The sequence below is a fragment of the Bos indicus x Bos taurus genome, chromosome 22, assembly GCF_003369695.1.
Source record: "Bos indicus x Bos taurus breed Angus x Brahman F1 hybrid chromosome 22, Bos_hybrid_MaternalHap_v2.0, whole genome shotgun sequence".
Classification (NCBI taxonomy): domain Eukaryota; kingdom Metazoa; phylum Chordata; class Mammalia; order Artiodactyla; family Bovidae; genus Bos; species Bos indicus x Bos taurus.
The window spans coordinates 13,564,605-13,583,678 of NC_040097.1; the positions used below are offsets into that span (position 1 = coordinate 13,564,605).

Consider the following 19,074-nt stretch of genomic DNA (forward strand, 5'->3'; position numbering starts at 1 on the left):
TGTAGCCCACCAGGCTCCTCTGTCCAGGGGGTTCTCCAGGCAAGAATACTGGAGTCGGTTGTCATTTCCTTCCCAGACCAGGGGTCAAACTCATGTCTTTTACATTGGCAGACAGATTCTTTACCATTGAGCCGCCCAGGAAGCCTGTCCTGAACGTGGGAGTGGGGAATTCGGAAGAACAGATAGAGAGCTTCAAGGATTTGTTCATATTTAGTGTCTCTGAAGGTTTTGTTGTAGAGGACAAGAGTCCTGAGAGCTCAGCTCATAGCTGGAAAGATGGAGGAGTTGGTTTTGAGGTGAAATTCACAGAACATAAAATTGACCTCTTCACACTGCACAGTTCAGTGGCATTTCATACAGCCCTATTGTGCTACGAGCGACACCTCAGGCCGGTTCCGGAGCTTTTGATCACCCCTAAAGAATGGACACATGAGGAGCTCCCCATCTTCCCCAGTGCTAAGACTCCACACTCCCGATGCAGGAGGCTCGGGTTTGTGTTCGTTCCCTGATCAGCGAACTAGATGCCGCAACTAAGAACTGGTGCAGCCAAATAAATTTTTTGTTTTGTTTTGTTTTAAAAAGAAAAGAAGCAAAGATTCCTTATATTTTAAAAAAGAGAGCGAATGGACTGATGACTTTTGATGTTTGGTGTAGAATCAGTAAACTGAAGGATGGGCACTAAAACTTACAATAACAATTAGCTCTCCCTACAGCCACGTATCCAAGTTTTTCCTCAAACCAGAACTCAGAGCTCAACCTGCCGGGAGTCCAGGATTGGCCGCCTCTGCTGACTTAAGTCCCAGGCTGCTTCTCCCCACGTGCTCCCCTCACCTGCCTTTTGGTCTCATTTTCATTCACAGTAATGGTGACAGGAGAGAGCAGGTGGTGAATACTCATTCCTCTTGCTCCAGCTCATCCACCTGACTCTGAAGGCAGACATGGAACCACAGCCTGAAGTGCTGAGACCTTAGCGTAGATGTTCTTGTGTCCCCGTCCTGAGATGTCGCCAGCCACGGCTGGGCCGCTTGCACTGGGGGCTCACTGGGCACTTCTTTTCAGCGGTCAGGGCTCTCAGAGAGTTATCTGACTGCCGTGTGACTGTGGCTGTGGGCTTTGGGGGCCCCGTTCACACTGTGGGTTGGGGGGGTCCCCATGGAGGTGACAGCATGGAAGCCTTCCCGTCCCTCACTATGTCAGCCTCCTCTTCTGTGGAACAAAGGGGCTGGAACCCTTCCAGAAGTGAAATTGTATGAGAAATACTGTGTGCCAGCAATTACAGAATTCTTTTGGAAAGAAAGCTGGGAATATTGCTACTATCAGAAAAGGAATTCGATTAAAACTAAGACAGAGATAAGAGGAGGCCTGGGCTGGTTTCCCAGAGCTGTGGAATTCTGCACGGCCAAAGCTCTTGGTTCTTCATTGCACACTTGGAGCCCATTGTAGGAGAGATGGTTCTTGTTCAGTAGTTCTCCTTTGTGATCAGGCATGTGCTAGGTGTCTGCTTGGTAGCTTTGGAGAATACTCGTTTAACTGGTTATTTGAACCGAAGAGTAGACTAAACACAGGCCAGGATATGGAGAAGGGCAGCCTGTGCTGTGCTCAGAGCTGTGGCCTGGCTGTGGACTGAGCGGGATGGTGCCCGGGGTTGCAGAGGGATTGGCGTGTCATCCCATTCCATGTCCAGCTTGGGTGACCCCACCTCTTTTCCTGTCTAGGGGGCTCTTCATCCTCTACAAGGATGGGGATGTTGATAGTCCTGTGGTCCGTGAGAGGATCTGGCAAAACAGTGATTTCAACTTTGACAACGTCCTCTCGGCTATGATGGCTCTGTTCACAGTCTCCACGTTCGAGGGCTGGCCTGCGTGAGTACCAGGACCATGTGTCTCCTAGGGATGCCCCTGCTGTTTCGAAAGCACCCTGGGCTGAGCCGTCTCTCCTGGAGCGAGTCCTGTTGCTTTTCTCCAGCTTTGCAGGCCTCTTCTCTGACTTTGTAACTTTGGGCCACTTAGCAGTCACTTCCTGATGCACAGGGCTCCGCTGTCTGATTCGGTGAATGATTCACCTCTATGGGCAGCTGCCAGGACTCTCAGATTTGAGAAGCTGGGATGGGGTGAGGGGGGCATCCCTGGATGGGAATGGGGAATCCCCAGAGGCCTTTTTCAGGCCAGCCCCTGTGTCGCCCCATCAGTGAAGCCATTACGCTGTCCTAGAGAGGCCCTTGATTGTGTCCCGGGCTGTCCGTTCACTCCAAGTCCTAATACGTACCGGCGTGTCATGTCTTTCACTGATGCACTCACTCGGTTGTTCATGAAATGTGCTCTTGATGTTAGCTCTCCGCAGCACACTGTATTAAGCCCCGTGGAAGGAACGGAGCTGTCTAGACATGGTTCCCCCTTTCAAAGCCCGCATGTAGTCAGTGTCCTCAGCCAAGCCAGGCAGGGGAGACCTGGTGCGTCAGTGACATGTAGCACGGGGCCCTGAGGAATGACTTGGGTTTTGACGGGTGGAGTAAGAAAAGGGGAGGGAAGTAGAATACAAAAGGAGAGTCTCTTACACGTTTCTTGTTCTCTGCTCTCTGATGGCACCCCAGCTCCTGCCACCAGAATATACATACACTGGTGGTGGTCTGCATGTCAAGTTGTCATGCCCAGAGGAGCTGTGCAGGGTGGACGGGCTGGCAGGACTCTGGATGTGTGGAGTACCTGCAGAATAAAAGGACACTTGGATGGGGCTTGGCCCTGGGGGAGGGGAGCATGGGGTGAGAGCTTGCACTCTCAGAGGCACTGGCTGTGGCCTCAGATTTTAAACATGTCACTTTAGCAAATCTGATGGCAGGAAAATGAATGAGCTTGGGGCTCAAGGCAGATGGGCTCCACTCTGAGTCTGCCCCCCAGGACCTTGACCTTGACCTTGGACACTGAGACCCCTCCCTGAGCTTCTGTGAGACAGGACTGCAGTGTGTCCACCTTTCCAGTGGGATGCACAAGCATCCAGCACAGGGCGGCGTGCAGTTAGTCCTCGGAGAGGCTGCGTCTGCATGGGAACGGGCGTGAATCGAACTGGAGGCTGCTGCAGTAATCTCCCCTCCTTCTGCTCAGAGTTCTGCTTGGCACGTATTTCACGGTAGTGCCTGTTTCAGTTTGGGGAACCTCTTGTAGTTCTTTGGAATTGCCCTGGCTGCTTACTTGTGCTCTCGTGTTTATAGCTTTCCGTTCCACCAAAGACTTGCGTGTGATGTTCTTCCTCTCTCCTGTCTGCGACTAGGAAGGAGCATTATTCAATACTTGTAAATCTTTCTTGGTTCTCAGAGCAGTCAGTTCACAAATACATCCCAGGTGCTCCCTCCTCCCCCAGGTGCTGGGCTGCCTGGCCTGATGCTCAGGAGGCTTCCTGGGGGACCACCGTGTATCCAGGGCACTTGGGGTGGGCTCCTAGTGAGGGCTCCCACTGTCAGTGCCCCCAGAGGCACTCAGAAGGCAGTGGGGCTGGTGCTGACTGGTTCTCTGCTCTCCAGGTTGCTGTACAAAGCCATCGATTCGAACGGAGAGAATGTGGGCCCCATCTACAACTACCGTGTGGAGATCTCCATCTTCTTCATCATCTACATCATCATTGTCGCATTCTTCATGATGAACATCTTCGTGGGCTTCGTCATCGTCACATTTCAGGAGCAGGGAGAGAAAGAGTATAAGAACTGTGAGCTGGACAAAAATCAGGTTAAAGTCACACACTGTTTGGGCTTCCGTCCCTTGAGTTAAAGAGGACTGATCTCTCTTTTGATGGCTTTCCCCACGTGCAGAGCAGGGTGCCCACCTGCTCTCTGCCCCTGGGGCTCAGGCCCTGCTCAGAGCATACTCTCAGCCAATCTGAGTCATCAGTATTGAGAGTTAGTTACCCAGAGACAGATGAGGCGGTAATTTTTAAATTTACCCCCACATGTGGGTGAGAAGCCAGAATACCTTGGCCGCCTTGTGTGGTCATGACCTACCTATAACAGCTCAGCATCATGCAGGGTGGTGTGGCTTGGGGACAGAGAACACCCCCTGATACTCGCACAGTCCCTGGCGGGGCATAGCCTTGACTTTGTTAACCTTGGGTCTGTTGACCCTGGAGGCTGGATAATTCTCTCTGTTGTGCTTCCTGTGCATGGTTTAGAAGCATCACTGGCCTCTACCCACTAGATTCCAGCAGCACCTTCTGCACCGCCCCCCATTCTGCACTGTTTTTGGCAAGAACCAAAAACATCTTCAGACATTGTCAAATGTCCCCTGGTTGAGAACCACTGACTTAGAAGGAAGTACCCTCTCACAGCACAGGGAAAGTTACTAACTTTAACCTTGAGACCAAGATTGCACTGGAACCACTCTCTCTTGACCCTGCACCTCGTTTTAACCAAGCTGACAGACATGGGGGCCTTTGGCTCTGCTTGCTTGATGATGTGAGAGGGCTGGGAGACTGGGTCTGGTCATATTCTCCCTGAACCTGCTCCGTGACTGTGGGTGCTTCCCCCCTCCTGTCTGGGTTAGCTCCCTTATCTCTTTTAAATTGAGGACATTAATGAGTTAACTTTCAGCCCTGAAAAGTAGTCTGTGAGACGGAGATTGTGTTTTGGGAGTTTCCCCCAGGCCCTCTATCAGTAGCCATCTCTGATGATTACATAGTGAGCAAGGGTCATATGCCAGCCTGGGCTTCCTGGGGGGAAGTGGCCAAGCGTGGTGAGACCGTCTGTCTCGGGCTATAGCATCCCCGCCAGGGGAAACACGAGGACTGCCGGGTTTTCAGGGAGATGTCACTCTCGTCGGGTGCGCCTGCAGATTGTATCAGCCACAGTCTGAGGGAGGCCTGGCTCAGCTCTTCACCCTCCTGACCACCGCCAAGGAAGAAGAGCGTCAGGGCAGGACCCAAGCAGCAGCCGAGCTCAAACTAGGTCACCACAAGGTCCCAAAGAGGCTCCGAACAGGGGTCCCAAGAGGCAGTATGTGAGGTCACAGCAGAGCCAGGCCTTGGATGGAGAGGAGCCTGTCCAAAGTCAGAATCCAGAGACAGAGCCGAGAATAGGGGTCAGTGAGGGCCAAGGAGCCAGGAGGGTCTGATGCTGAGCTGAAGGCTTTCGAGGCTGGAGGCTCCTCTATGCTGGCTGCACGTGGTGCACTGGTCTCGGCCCCCATGTGAGTGCCTGGGGCAGTGCCCTGGCTGTCATCACAGACCATGTCCTGGGGTTCTGAGATAAACTCAACGAGCTCCTGAGCCTCATAAGTTCTCAGCAGACACTCAGCTCACTCACCACTAGATGCTCAGGGTTAACACCCTCGCTTCTCTTTCTGGGTGATGTCTTATGTGGGTCCCTCCTGGAGCAGCCAGGGACCTCCAGTCTCAGGGAATCAGCCCAGCCCCTCTGATTCTTGAGGATTTCCTTGCCTCTCATTACTTGGCTTCTTTTCCTGGGCAGGAGAATTCCACCATTCCAGCATTGAGGAATGGCAGGCAGAGATGGGGATCAAGGCCTTGCATCTCTGCTTAATGCACTACAGGACCTCAGTCTTTTAATAAGCAAAATGAAAGCACGTTGGCTGTTCCACGTACCCTCCAAGGCTGCTGTGGGGGGTGGATGAGGTGATGGATCTGGGGGTCCATTGTCAGTGATGCTGAGTGGTACCCTTGGGGGTTGCTGTGGCGGTTTCCCGTCATCCATGGTCCTTCCCAGTAGGTGTGCACCGGCTTTTCAGGGCAGACGAGAACTGTGTCCTTCTTCCATAGACGTGCTCAGGACCCCCGTTGCTCTTTTCTGCCATTGCAGCGTCAGTGTGTTGAATACGCCTTGAAGGCACGTCCGCTGCGGAGATACATCCCCAAAAACCCCTACCAGTACAAGTTCTGGTACGTGGTGAACTCCTCGCCTTTCGAATACATGATGTTTGTCCTCATCATGCTCAACACACTCTGCTTGGCCATGCAGGTAAAAATGGAGACAGCCACGCGGATCACATGTGGGCCTTCGGCGCAGCCCCACGCCCCAGATCCTGAGGGTGGAATGCCGCCCCCTCACAGGAGGAAGGCTTTGCTTTTCGGATGAGTCTGGGCTGCAGTTTGGCCAGACTCCCATTCTGGCTAGCAGTTGCCAGGGCAGGAGTTTACAGGCACTCTTTTGCATAAGAGACTGACTGTATATACATTGTGACCATCAGTGACATTTCTGTGGAGCCTTAGCATGGCCTTCCAGTCTGTAAACCTATCCTGTGGGCTCCTGTGGCCAGGGAGTGGGTGAGGACTCAAGCTCTGTCAGTGTGGAGCTGAAAAGACAGGGGATTCAATCCTGACTTGACTCCTCAGCCCCTGGGTGATCCAGGGCAAGTTATTTTCATCCGCCAGGCCTGGCTTTCTTTGTTGGTAAAGTGGGAGACAGAGTTGATGCTGGATGACTTGCGTCAGGCACTTTGCCCTGGGACCATCTGAGTGACATTCTTATCCTCAAGTCACTCTCAGCATGACGGTGGGAAACTTTCTGGTTCGTGGAGTATGGAGTCTGACCTGTGTGACCTCCTCTCCTTGTTCATGCTGGGAGCAGGAGCTGCAGCTCCCATCAGTTGGCCGTGTTGAATTTCAGAGCGGGACTGACAGTTTCCAGCACTCACACTGCCTGATGGCTGTTGTGCCAGGACGAGAGTGGCCGAGGTCTAGTTTCAGTTTCCCACTGACTGTAAGGATTTGAGCAAACCGGTGTTGTCTGGAAAATGGCTCTAAAGACAGCCAAGGATACATTTTCTGGCCCTTTCCTTAAATTGAAGAATTCTTTATGAATGAAAAGGATCCTCTGCTGATGTAGGGAAAAGCATACAGTCAAGATAATACTGACTTTGATTGAACATAGGCCTAAATGGCATAAAATGTAGACCTAACTGAGTCATACGTTTGTCCATAGACCTGTGGGTGTCTTCTGCATTGTACCTGGGTCAAGGGCCTGAATATAAACCCTGGCGGGAGAAAGGGTGGATTCCCTTTATCCTGAGCAGAGGAAATGGATTTCTTTTCCCTTCATTGTTCAGTCACCCTCATCTTGTCGAGGCTCCTGCACTTTGTGGGGGGTCAGCCATGTGCCCGTGCAGGGTCAGTAGGATCACTGGGAGAGGGTGCTGGATGGGGAGGTCACCTCCATGTCCAAGTGTGGGATGGATGCTTGCTTGGGGCTGGAGGGCTGGGGAGCCTCCTTTTGCAAATCTGGAGCAGACCCTGAGAACTGTGCCTCTGCCTCCATCCACAGCACTACGAGCAGTCCAAGATGTTTAATGACGCCATGGACATCCTGAACATGGTCTTCACTGGGGTGTTCACTGTTGAGATGGTTTTGAAAGTCATTGCATTTAAGCCTAAGGTAAGTTGCTGAAGTCATTTGTCAAGGGCTGTTGCTGAATCATCTCCGAGAAGTGCGCATTTCCTGTTAGTCTTGTGTTTCTGGATTATGCTGAATGGTTCTGGCTGATAACTAGGTTATCACCTGATAAGGGCATCTATGTACACAGGGGAAAATAAATTTGTAAAACCTAAACCTCATAAAAACAATTCTGAGAAAAAGAGCAAATTAGGAATTTGCACAGTGAAGATTGTTTTGAAACCAGATTTTCTGTTTCTAGAAGAGCATGTGTCACACTGTCTCAGAAGCTCACCTCCTTACTTGAGCATTGGAGACATTGCTTTCACAGAACCCATCAGATATAATTCTGCCCTGATGTTACTTTTAGATTTCCAGCATAAAAACTTCAGTTTTCTTTGTTCTTGGTCTACAGCATCTTTTTCACCTTTGATGGAAAATTCAACCAGCTGCAGACCTCTCAGAGCCACACCATCTTTCGTGTGTTTAATTTAGAAAAATTTCTCTTCACTTTAAGACAAAACAGGACATTTATTTTAAACTGTGTTGGACTGCTCTGCATATTACGTCCCCTGGGGGAGGCCGTGCGTCCAGCCCACAGTTGTCAATGCATAGTGTGAGAGACGGACAGTACGGTGTGGGGAAGATGCGCGAGTCTGGAAGCAGACTGGATTCAAACCCCCAAGCGAGTGACTGCTCTGCTCTGCGACTCCCATTTCCTCATCCATGAAATGAGGACACTAGTAGTCCTGTTTCATAGCATGGTTTAGAGGAGTAAGAATCACTCTGTGTGCCATGCTTACTGGAATGCCTGGCCTGGCACACAGCCCCATGCTGTACACATGCCAGGACTGTCACTGTGACCACTGGCGTCCTCCTCAGCAAGCAGTGATGTTCCTTTGTCCTGAAACTAGACGGAGGAGTAGGTCCAGGCTCAACTGTGGGACATCTGACCCTCAGTTTCTTTACTAGCAAACCCTCCACCCATCCAAGTTAGAGAATGAGTTTAGCGACCCCCAGTATTTGTTCATTGGTGTGGAAAGTATCTGACAATCTAAGTAAGACCTGGATTACGAAATGATGGTTTCACATACTCCATACTTTAGTGGGATTCTAATTCAGAACTGTTCCTTTCTTTAATTCCAATTAATTTCTATGCCATCTTTATCAGATCTTTGTGGACCAAAAAGAAAGGACACTTGTAAGTGACTGATCGGGGTGATTGCAGTGGGGTCAGATTTGGCACTTCTGCATGGCCAGATGCTGTTTCCTGTGACTTGTCCATATCTCCATACATACACATTTCCTCCCCTCCCAAACTCTTCTGGATTTCCTTTGCGATTTTGGTTTGTATCCCTCGACCCTTTCCATCTCTGAACAGTATTTGTCTGGACTGATGGAAAGGTTGCAGAATAAGAACTTTGAAAGTACTTGATCCAGGCAACACGGAACGTATCTATGGAACATTTCCCAGATCCCTGAGCCCTGTCTTCCCCCCACCCGGTGATGAAGCTCCCAGAAGGCACATTGCCCATGGCACACGTGTGAGTCTGTGTGTGTCTGCGTGTGTGCGCTGTCGGTGGCTGTGTCCAGTGGGCCGCTGATAACAAAGCTGGGAGGGGAGTTCAGTGGCCAAGGGGAAGTCAGTAGCTAATTTATAATCAGTACTGATAGATCAGAGTTTTAAAATGAGTGATTTCCGTTAGAAACTGCGCTGCTTTGTAGTTTTCCTCCACAAGGTATTTTTACAGCAGAAGACAACTTCAGATTAGAAGTGAGAGAAATCTTTATGGCAGCAGCAGCATCTCTCGGAGAAGGCACTGGCACCCCACTCCAGTACTCTTGCCTGGAAAATCCCATGGATGGAAGAGCCTGGTAGGCTGCAGTCCATGAGGTCGCTAGGAGTCAGACACAACTGAGTAACTTCACTTTCACTTTTCACATTCATGCATTGGAAAAGGAAATGGCAACCCACTCCAGTGTTCCTGCCTGGAGAATCCCAGGGATGGAGGAGCCTGATGGGCTGCCATCTATGGGGTCGCACAGAGTTGGACACGACTGAAGCGACTTAGCAGCGGCAGCAGCAGCATATCTACACTAGAGGGGCACTGTCGCTGTACGTGTGAAGCAGACAGATTTTATGTTGTCACTGTGTGTCTGGAGGAGCCAGAGAGAGTCATTTCACCAAGAAGCAAAGCTCTTCTTAAAACACTTCCTGACTCTCCTGTCTCCTCTTTTGTGTTAGCAAAGCAAGGTCAGGCCTTCCGCAGAGAAGTCCATGAGGCCCTGCTCCCCGTCAGAGGCAGTGGGACTGAGGAAGCACGTGGCAGAGGCAGCCGAGGGGAGAATCTCTGTGAGGGAGACGGCCAGGAAGACAGAGGGCTGGGAACCTGGCCCAGCAGCTTCAGTCCAGAAAGTCTTTGTCTCTCCGGCAGTGCTCAAATCACAGGGTCCTCTGGGGTCGTGTTCTCCACGGTGAGGGACACACCTTCTGGGAGAACTTTTTGGCATCTGGCAAGAGAGATGGGATTGCAGCTATTTTGTCGTAGAAATACGAAGAGTGAAGTTAGCTCAGGTGGGCCTCAGTGTAGCAGCGTGGTGGCTGGATGGGGGCTCTCGTCGGGCATGCTGGCCGATGGGTGGCCATGAAAACAGCCCTCCTGGTGGCCGTCTGGATAGCCCTTGGCCCAACTGAGTTTGCGAGTTGCCTACCATGCGGGTCCCGCCCAGGATCAGTGCTCCCACTTGACAGACCCACAGGGTCCCTGGAGACTTACCCAGCCCTGGCACTCAGGAATCAGTCAGTGAATGCTGGGCAGATTGCCTGCTGGCAGGTGCCATCTGGTAAAGGCAGAGGGGGTGCTGGGGGCTGAGCGGAGGTGGGTTCAGTGGGAGAGAAGTGCTCGCAGGTAGAGGGTCAGGAGTGTGGAGGCACCAGAGCTGGAGATGGGGTATAGTGAGGGAGGCAGGAGCCCGGGGGTACTGTTGGCGGCTACGCTGCTGTGTGGAGCACAGCCTGAAGTGGCGTGGTGAGGTGAGAGTCCCTCCTGGAAGCGAGAAGGCATCGCAAGAGGAAGGGTTCCGACCAGTGGAGGAACCTGACTTCTTTTCTCTGCAAGGCCTGGCTGGTAAGGGGGCCTCTTGAGAGCACATTTAGGGGGACATGGTCTGAGGCTCTGCAAGCTGAGATCACCCAGTCTCCATAAGCAGGAAGGGCCGAGCTGGGGGATGGAAGTAGGAACCACCTCCCACAAAGCTGGGAGCTTCCCTGGTGGGGAGGTGGGATCCTTCCAGAGAGAGAGTTGTTTGGAGTGTGAGTTCAGCAAGCATGGAAGGTGTCGAGAGGCCAGAGAGCCAGGGAGTGAGGGCAGGGCAAGTAGGCTGTTCAGTGGGTGGTGTCAGCTCCCCAGGGAAGACCCACCCATCGGGCATTGACCTCACGCACTTGGAGTGACCTGGGCGCCCTAGGGTTTTGAAAGGTGGGCCCTGATGTGAGTAAGAAACAAGTCTCGTTCCCCTGGCCTTCCCCTCCAATTCTCCCGAGGGGCAGCTGCTGGAATCCTCCAGTGGTTCTCTTGCCCGAAGGAGGGCTTTGTCTCCTTCTTTGTGCTTCTGGAAGCCACCCATGTGGTGTTTTGTCCAACACGTGTTCAACTATGTTACCTGCCTCTGCTATCGGCCTTTCTTCAGGGAGCCACACTTTGTTCCCACGGTTTAGAATGCTAAGCATTTTGCTCTTGGTTCTACATTTGACCTTTGAACAACATTCGGGTTAATCCAAGTATAACTTAGAGTGGCTCCTCCTTATCTGAGGTTCCCCTGCATCCATGGATTCGTCCAACCACGGACCACATTGTGCTGTGAAATTTACTATTGAAAAATATCTGCTTGTATGTGGACCTGCACATTTCAAACCCGCATTGTTCAAGGGTCAACTGTGCCTTGAAAATGCCTGATCTACACACCAAGACACTGGAGTGTGGAAAAAGTCGAGTTACTGGGTTTGGAGGAAGAAGAAAGCGGTTGAGCACTGTCCTCCTGCTACTGTGCAGAGCAGACATGCGGCAAACACTGGGCACCTGGTTCCGTCCACCTCCCAGGACAGCATTCCCTCCCCTGGGTCCCTGGCAGAAATAAGGCTGCTCAGTCAGCACCGGCAGTTTTCCTGGAGTATATTTTGCACTTCCTGGAATGAAACCTCGATACTGTCTTTTCAGTTCATCAGTGAGTGCATATATCTCAGTGATGTGTTTTAATGCCAAAAAATGGCAACCCACTCCAGTGTTCTTGCCTGGAGAATCCCAGGGACAGGGGAGCCTGGTGGGCTGCCGTCTATGGGGTTGCACAGAGTTGGACACGACTGAAGCGACTTAGCAGCAGCAGCAGCCAAAACACTTAAGAGGAAATACGCCTCTCCTTAACTAGAACTTGATATCAGGCTCATCTGTGGGCTCAGCTGTCCACAGCTCCCTCCTGGTCTCCTTCTCCCCTGTTAAGACACGTCCATGCCCAGGGCTTCGTGGCCAGCTTGTCTCACCCCAGCCTCCACTGCCCTACTCCCTCCTGCGTCACTCAGCTGCTGAACTATCTCCTGCCTCTGGCCTCGGCCCTTTCCCTTCACCTTCTGTGCACTCACTTGTAAACCCAAAGGTGACCGTGCATCTATTGTGTGTGTGTGGCGGGCTTGGGTGTGGGGGGAGGTATTTCTTTGTTGAGTATTCAAAGTCCAGCACCAAACACTGGCGCACTTACACGTCTGCCACATTTCTGGTTGTGAGCTCCTGGCCATTCCTCCTCTGCCCCCATCCCCAACTGTCAGCCTGCTGGACTTCTCCATGGCTCATGCTTCTGTGCCTGGAAGCCCTTTGTCCACCTTGCTGTCTTTTAAGGCCTGTCTGGAATGTGGGCTCCTCATGACAGTGTCCCCCCAGCCCAGCCAGAGTCAACTCTCCCTGCACACGTGCTTCTGTTAGATGATCAGTGTGCATTGTCAACATCAGTTCCACCCATGTCTCTCCCTCCATTAGCTGATGAGCAGCTGCTCAAGGTCACAGGCTGGGCCGTGTTTGTCTCACGCAGTGCCTGCTACATGCAGGTTACTCAGAAAAGTGATGGTAGGAAGAAAAGAATGGACAGGTAAGCCTGTGAGTTCAGGCTCTTGGCATCAGACACTACCTGCTCTTCCATCACAGGGGTTTAGGCAGAGCAGAGTGACCAAATATGAATGTGTTTTTCTCCAAGCCTCCACTTGCCCTTTGGGAAAGCTTATGCTGGTTAGAAAGCTGTGAGTTAACAGTTTCTGCCCAAAGCTGGCACGATGGGTCAACCCTTGGGTTGAATGCTTCCTAGATAATCCCTAGAAGAAGTTGGTAGGTGATTCAGCTGCCTCACTTCAGTTCAGTCGCTCAATCGTGTCCGACTCTATGTGACCCCATAAATCACAGCGCGCCAGGCCTCCCTGTCCATCACCAACTTCCGGAGTTCACTCAGACTCACGTCCATTGAGTCGGTGATACCATCCAGCCATCTATTCCTCTATCATCCCCTTCTCCTTCTGCCCCCAATCCCTCCCAGCATCAGGATCTTTTCCAATGAGTCAACTCTTCGCATGAGGTGGCCAAAGTATTGGAGTTTCAGCTTCAGCATCAGTCCTTCCAATGAACACCCAGGACTGATCTCCTTTAGGATGGACTGGTTGGATCTCCTTGCAGTCCAGGGGACTCTCAAGAGTCTTCTCCAACATCACAGTTAAAAAGCATCAATTCTTTGGCACTCAGCTTTCTTCAAAGTCCAACTCTCACATCCATACATGACCACTGGAAAAACCATAGCCTTGACTAGACGGACCTTTGGTGGCCAAGTAATCTCTCTGCTTTTGAATATGCTATCTAGGTTGGTCATAACTTTCCTTCCAAGGAGTAAGCTTCTTTTAATTTCATGGCTGCAATCACCATCTGCAGTGATTTTGGGGCCCCCAAAAATAAAGTCAGCCACTGTTTCACTGTTTCTCCATCTATTTCCCATGAAGTGATGGGACCGGATGCCACGATCTTCGTTTTCCGAATGTTGAACTTTAAGCCAACTTTTTCACTCTCCTCTTTCACTTTCACCAAGAGGCTTTTTAGTTCCTCTTCACTTTCTGCCATAAGGGTGGTGTCATCTGCATATCTGAGATTATTGATATTTCTCCCGGCAATCTGAATTCCAGCTTGTGCTTCTTCCAGCCCAGCGTTTCTCATGATGTATTCTGCATATAAGTTAAATAGGCAGGATGACAATATACAGCCTTGACCTACTCCTTTTCCTATTTGGAACCAGTCTGTTGTTCCATGTCCAGTTCTAACTGTTGCTTCCTGACCTGCATACAGGTTTCTCAAGAGGCAGGTCAGGTGGTCTGGTATTCCTATCTCTTTCAGAATTTTCCATAGTTTATTGTGATCCACATAGTCAAAGGCTTTGGCATAGTCAATAAAGCAGAAACAGATGTTTTTCAGGAACTCTCTTGGTTTTTCGATGATCCAACAGATCTTGGCAATTTGATCTCTGGTTCCTCTGCCTTTTCTAAAACCACTTTGAACATCTGGAAGTTCATGGTTCACGTACTGCTGAAGCCTGGCTTGGAGAATTTTGAGCATTACTTTACTAGCATGTGAGATGAGTGCAATTGTGTGGTAGTTTGAGTATTCTTTGGCATTGTGTTTCTTTGGGATTGGAATGAAAACCGCCTCATTCAGCTGCCTCAGTAAACCCCAAAAGGCCAGTGATTGCCTCAGCTTCTTCGATCTGCAAAGAGACTCCAGGCAGCAAAAAGAGCATGGACTTGGGCTTCTCGTTTCCACTACAAACACCTTGCTGCCTAACGCATGCCACGCCTGTACTCTGTCCTGGCTGTGGGTCCAACTTGGCTCCCAGGAGCCTGTAGTTGGGCAGGAGACGACACTGATGGACAATCAGGACGGAGTTCTCAGAAACGGCAAACTTCCTGGTCCTATGTCCACGTTAATCTGGGTTATGTTTTGAATTTCCAGAGTCAGAAGTGTTTTCCAATAATCGATGTTATTGCTTGGGAATGACTTGCTTGGTTCTTTCAAATGGGTGAGAAAGGAAAAAAATAATAAGGGCCAACTCTGACTGGGCTGCTAGGGCCTGCTGGTTCCACGTGCGGGCCCCCAGCCTCAGCATTCAGTTGTAGGAGACCCTCCTGTCACAGGCTAAGAGGAGAGAGCATGAAGGCAGTGCCGTGCTGGAAGCCCTGGCCTGATCTGCTGGTCACCAGATGCTGTGGTGACTTTGATGGGAAGGGTGGGGGCTGAGTCATACTCAGTGACTTTATTACAGAGGAGGCTACTAAACAGGGAAATGGGATGTGGGAAGAAGGGGAGGGCTGGCATTTTCTGCCTCCCCTGGACCCCTAGCGGAGCCACCTGGCCAGAGCCTACGGATTCCAGGCACCTGCACCAACTCGAGCCTCCTGTCTCCTAGATTAGGGGTGTCAGTCCAGGAACCCTCTGAAATTTGGGCACAATTTAGTGAGTACAGTAAACTCTCTGGAGAGGGAGTTGATGAGGTTGCCAAAGAGTTCTGGAACCCCAAAGGTCAAGTTGCTGTCAGGTTGGTTCTGAGTGACTTTATACGTCACAATGGACCAGGGTGGGCCAGCTGGAGAATAGTTCATAGGCTGATAGGAGTGGTCCAGAGGTGAACACTGATCACTCTGGAGAGACAGGGACTCCTGCGAGGAGCTCCTGCGGAATAAAGTCCAAAGCAGAGTGGGCCTGAGTGCACAGGCGGTGGGTGTGGCCTCCGCTAAGGGAGGTGCCACAGCAGGACAAGACAGGGGCTGACTGTGTGCGGGATGCAACAGGAGGGACAGTGGGTCTTTACTGGTCTCTGTGTCTCTTGAGGCCCAGTCGCTCCTGAGGACCACGTGTTTCTAAGGCATCAGTTCCTCTATCGAGGTGAGGGGAAGGCCCTGCACGTGCTCTGTGACTCTGCGTTGCTGTTAAACCCCTAAACAAAGGACAGGCTCTGCCTGCAAGAGTGTGCTCTGTGGCTAGGCCGCCAGTTAGCCCTCTGTGCGTTACTGTTTGCAGTGATGCAAATAATCTGAAAATAAACGTGTGTTCTCACAGTCCGGTATAGTGGCGGCGTTACGCCCACTGCGTCATCAGCTGACTGTGTGGTCCAGCGCCATCCTGGGTGAGGGAAGCAGATTGTGCCTTTGCGGCCGGGTGCTGGTCTCATCGCTGCCCAGTGCGGCCAGTCTGTTGAGGGGCACCAGCCCTGTCCTCACATGGGGGCGCCGTTCTCCTCAGTTTGGCCAGCCAAGAGCCCCGCCTCGTGAGAAGAGGAGCTCTAAGATGTGAGATGTGGTATTTATTGAGCAGGCCCTCCCGTCAGACACGTAACGTGTACCACAGATCACAGAGTTGGGGCAGGCAAGCTTTTGCTTACTGGTTAGAGGCTGACAGAGGGGTCTGGGAGGTGGCAGTCACAAGGGTGAGGAACTGTGAGGGAGGTGCTGGGACTGTGGGCAGGGAGGGGAGAGGAGATGGGGGGCTGCGGTCAGAAGTCATGGCAGCTGCTCGGGAAGGTTGTACATTCTTTAAGATGAAATTGTTTAAAAATCCCGAACCCTCAGGCAGTGTTAGAGCTCCCCTGTAAATGCACTTGGGGTGATTAACAGTGATCAGGATGGACATCTCTACCACAGCTACTGGAACAGCCAGCCTGTCCACCTTCTCCACAGTGGCATAAAGGGCCCGGGCTCTGCAGCGGCTCCCTCTGGGTCTGCGCTTGATACCAGTTCCTGGGACCTGACACTTCACAGAACCTTCCGTTCTGGTCTTCTTGATCCAGCACTAAGTACACCCAGTTGTAAGCATGCTGGGCCTCTTTTTATTTAGTTCAGACCGGAGTTTTTATTTCTACAACACGTCCTGTCTTGTTGAAAAGACACAGTGGATTTTCAGGTGTTGGCCTTGCAACCAGAAGCCTCTGGGTACAGAGCTCCCACTACGCCTTCCAATGGAGGGCTTCCTGGGGACTATCAGGAGATGACAGGCACTAATATAGCCCCTACTGTGCTGAGCCCAGAAAAGGATGCAGAGTGTGTGCCATGCGTACATGGATTTTTAAGTTACATCTTAGGGATGTTCTACCTTCCACAAGATACAAGAACCCAAAACAATGACAATAGAGCAGAGCTGAATGACCTGGAGGAGGCATGCTGATGGAAGGAGGAGGCATCGCCATGTGTCAGGCACTATCTGAGCTCAGAGCCCTGGGCTGGGGGTGAGATTCATCAGGGGGTGGAGTGGGGTGGGGGTGGGGTGGGCAGAGCAGTCAGCACAGTCCTCGTTCTCAGAGGGCTTATCCCAGGGTTGACCTTCAGGCACAGACCCCAGATTTAGTGATCACAGCTGCAGAGAACAAGCGAGATTCCGACTCCCCAGGATGGGAGCTGCAGGTGAGGAGGACCTGCAAAGAAGCCATCAGGGCGTTGGCATTTGAGCTGAGCCTGAAGGAGGAAGTGGATGTGGGCAGGTAGCATAGGGTTGGAGAGGCCAGGATCGCAGAGGCCTCTGGGGGGCTTGCAGGATGGAGAGGAGCCCTCTCAGCCTGGAGGATGCAGAGGGAGGGAAAGACAGGAGAGAAAGAGGAGCCTCTTGAGGGGTTGACGCTGCTCTGGGGGACAATTGGAGCCTCGACCATCATCACCCTAGCTCAGTGCTCCTCCCCCATGAGACCTTGCCTGCACTGACCCCCTGCCTGCACCTCTGTACCTGGACCATGTGCATTGCTGGGCTGTCTCCCTGTAAACCTTCGTGTCCCTTTGACCGAGAACTCTGTGAGGACATCCTTTCAGGACATGCCCTCTGCAGTACTTGGACTGGCGAGGAGGGGCAGGGATACTGGTTTGTTTCCAGGGCACACAGTGAGAATGTGTGAAATGCCGGTCATAGTGCTCAAGTGGGCTAAAGGAAGTGGGGTAGTTGGGGCCCCCATGCAAGGAGTAGGAGGGCCTTCTCCTCCCTCAGCTTGGGGTTGTGACTCTGGGTGCCAGGGCAGGATCGCCACGTGCCTCCCTCTTATTTGTCCTGCAGGTATGTGGCTTGGTCCAGTGCCGCCTAGGACCAAGATCTGCATTGAGTGTGCGTGCATGCATGTGTGTGTTTGCGAGTGTGTATGGACTCTTTCACACATTTAGGTGCCCCACCCCACATCCCTCTCCACTGGTGGACGGTGTGGTCACGTCCCTTTGGCTCCTGGTTTCCGTGGGTGCTGTGGGGCCTGGGTATGTCCCCATGTGGTCGGCGTGGCGTCTCCCTCCTACATGCTCATGAACGTCTGCCCCTGCCTGCTCTGTCCAGGGGTACTTTAGTGACGCCTGGAACACCTTTGACTCCCTCATCGTAATCGGCAGCATTGTAGACGTGGCCCTCAGCGAAGCCGACGTGAGTATGTGCCCGCCCAGGGTGCCTCCCGTCCTGTCTCTGTCTGCACACCCCCCCCCACCCTGCACTGCATCACCTGGACAAGTCACAGAGCCCGATCGCACTTGATCCAAAACCAGGAGTTTGCTAGGGAGAGCATGGAAGAGAGGCCTTTTAGTGTAGAACTTGATCCGCAAGCCTTTTGAGACACGAATGGTCTTTGGCGGGACTGACGATGGTACAGTAGGCAGGGCAAGACAGACTCGTGACTGTTTTTATTTGCTCTGTCAGAAGCGATACCCAAAATGACGTACCTAGTATATTTTTATTTTAGGGCGATTTTTTAAGTAGCCAAGCGGCTCCGTGCTAGAATGTTCCCCTTTGGTAACACTGTCCTTTTCTTCTTTTTTTCCTGTTGTGCTTCCTCCCTTCTGTGGCTTCTGGCTGCTTGCCTAACAGCACTATTTCACTGATGCATGGAACACTTTTGATGCCTTAATTGTTGTCGGTAGCGTCGTTGATATTGCTATAACTGAAGTGAATGTAAGTAGCCAACTTTGTGTCCTATAAACCTAATTGTTTTTGTTAAGTCTAACGTGGAAGAGACCAGAAACCCTCCCCCATGCGTCTCTATACACGTTTAGAAATTCACGCACACATTTGTTCCAAGGGCTTCCTTGGTAGTTCAGGTGGTACAGAATCCGCCTGCAATGCAGGAAACCCCAGTTCGATCCGTGGATTGGGAAGATCCCCTGGAGAAGGGAACGGCTCCCCACTCCAGTATTCTGGCCTGGAAAATTGCATGGACTGTATAGTGTATGGGGTCGTAAACAGTCAAGACACAACTGAACGACTTTCACTTTTGTTCCAAAAGACTATTTTCCCTCCCGCCCCCATCCCCTTCCCCTGAATGACAGTGGGGAAGTAAACATGGAATTGCCATTTTGGAATGAAAACATGATTAGTAAAGACCTTCTTAAGATGTTAGGGGCTGGGAGTTAATTGTGTGGGTATGTGAGCGTTGCCGCTCGGTAGCTGTCTGACCTTGGCAAGGCCCCCAGCTGCTTCATGCCTCAATTTTTCCAGCTGGAAAACAGAGTTGATAATGTGAGCCCTGGTGCCCACCGTGGTTCTGTGGAGGCACAGGAGGGAAACCCCACAGCCATGCCCTAGATATCCTCACCTGTACCCTGCCCTACTGGTGACACTGGAGAACGTCCCCGTCCTAGCTCCCAAGTAGTGATGCAGATCGAAGGCGGCCCCAAGCCAGGC

General features: G+C 51.8%; 1 protein-coding gene across 18 annotated transcripts in view; it reads left to right on the forward strand.

The window, feature by feature from the left end:
* CACNA1D (calcium voltage-gated channel subunit alpha1 D) overlaps positions 1 to 19,074 on the forward strand; it is a 348,426-nt gene that overhangs the window by 282,857 nt on the left and 46,495 nt on the right. For 8 of the 18 annotated variants that reach the window (XM_027522551.1, XM_027522557.1, XM_027522550.1 and 5 more), the window contains 6 exons: positions 1,716 to 1,862; positions 3,515 to 3,716; positions 5,798 to 5,956; positions 7,259 to 7,369; positions 17,740 to 17,823; positions 18,262 to 18,345. In XM_027522551.1, the coding sequence (XP_027378352.1) occupies positions 1,716 to 1,862; positions 3,515 to 3,716; positions 5,798 to 5,956; positions 7,259 to 7,369; positions 17,740 to 17,823; positions 18,262 to 18,345 (787 nt within the window). The remainder of the gene's footprint in view (positions 1 to 1,715; positions 1,863 to 3,514; positions 3,717 to 5,797; positions 5,957 to 7,258; positions 7,370 to 17,739; positions 17,824 to 18,261; positions 18,346 to 19,074) is intronic. The other 10 variants (XM_027522562.1, XM_027522565.1, XM_027522558.1 and 7 more) reach the window with 3 other exon arrangements.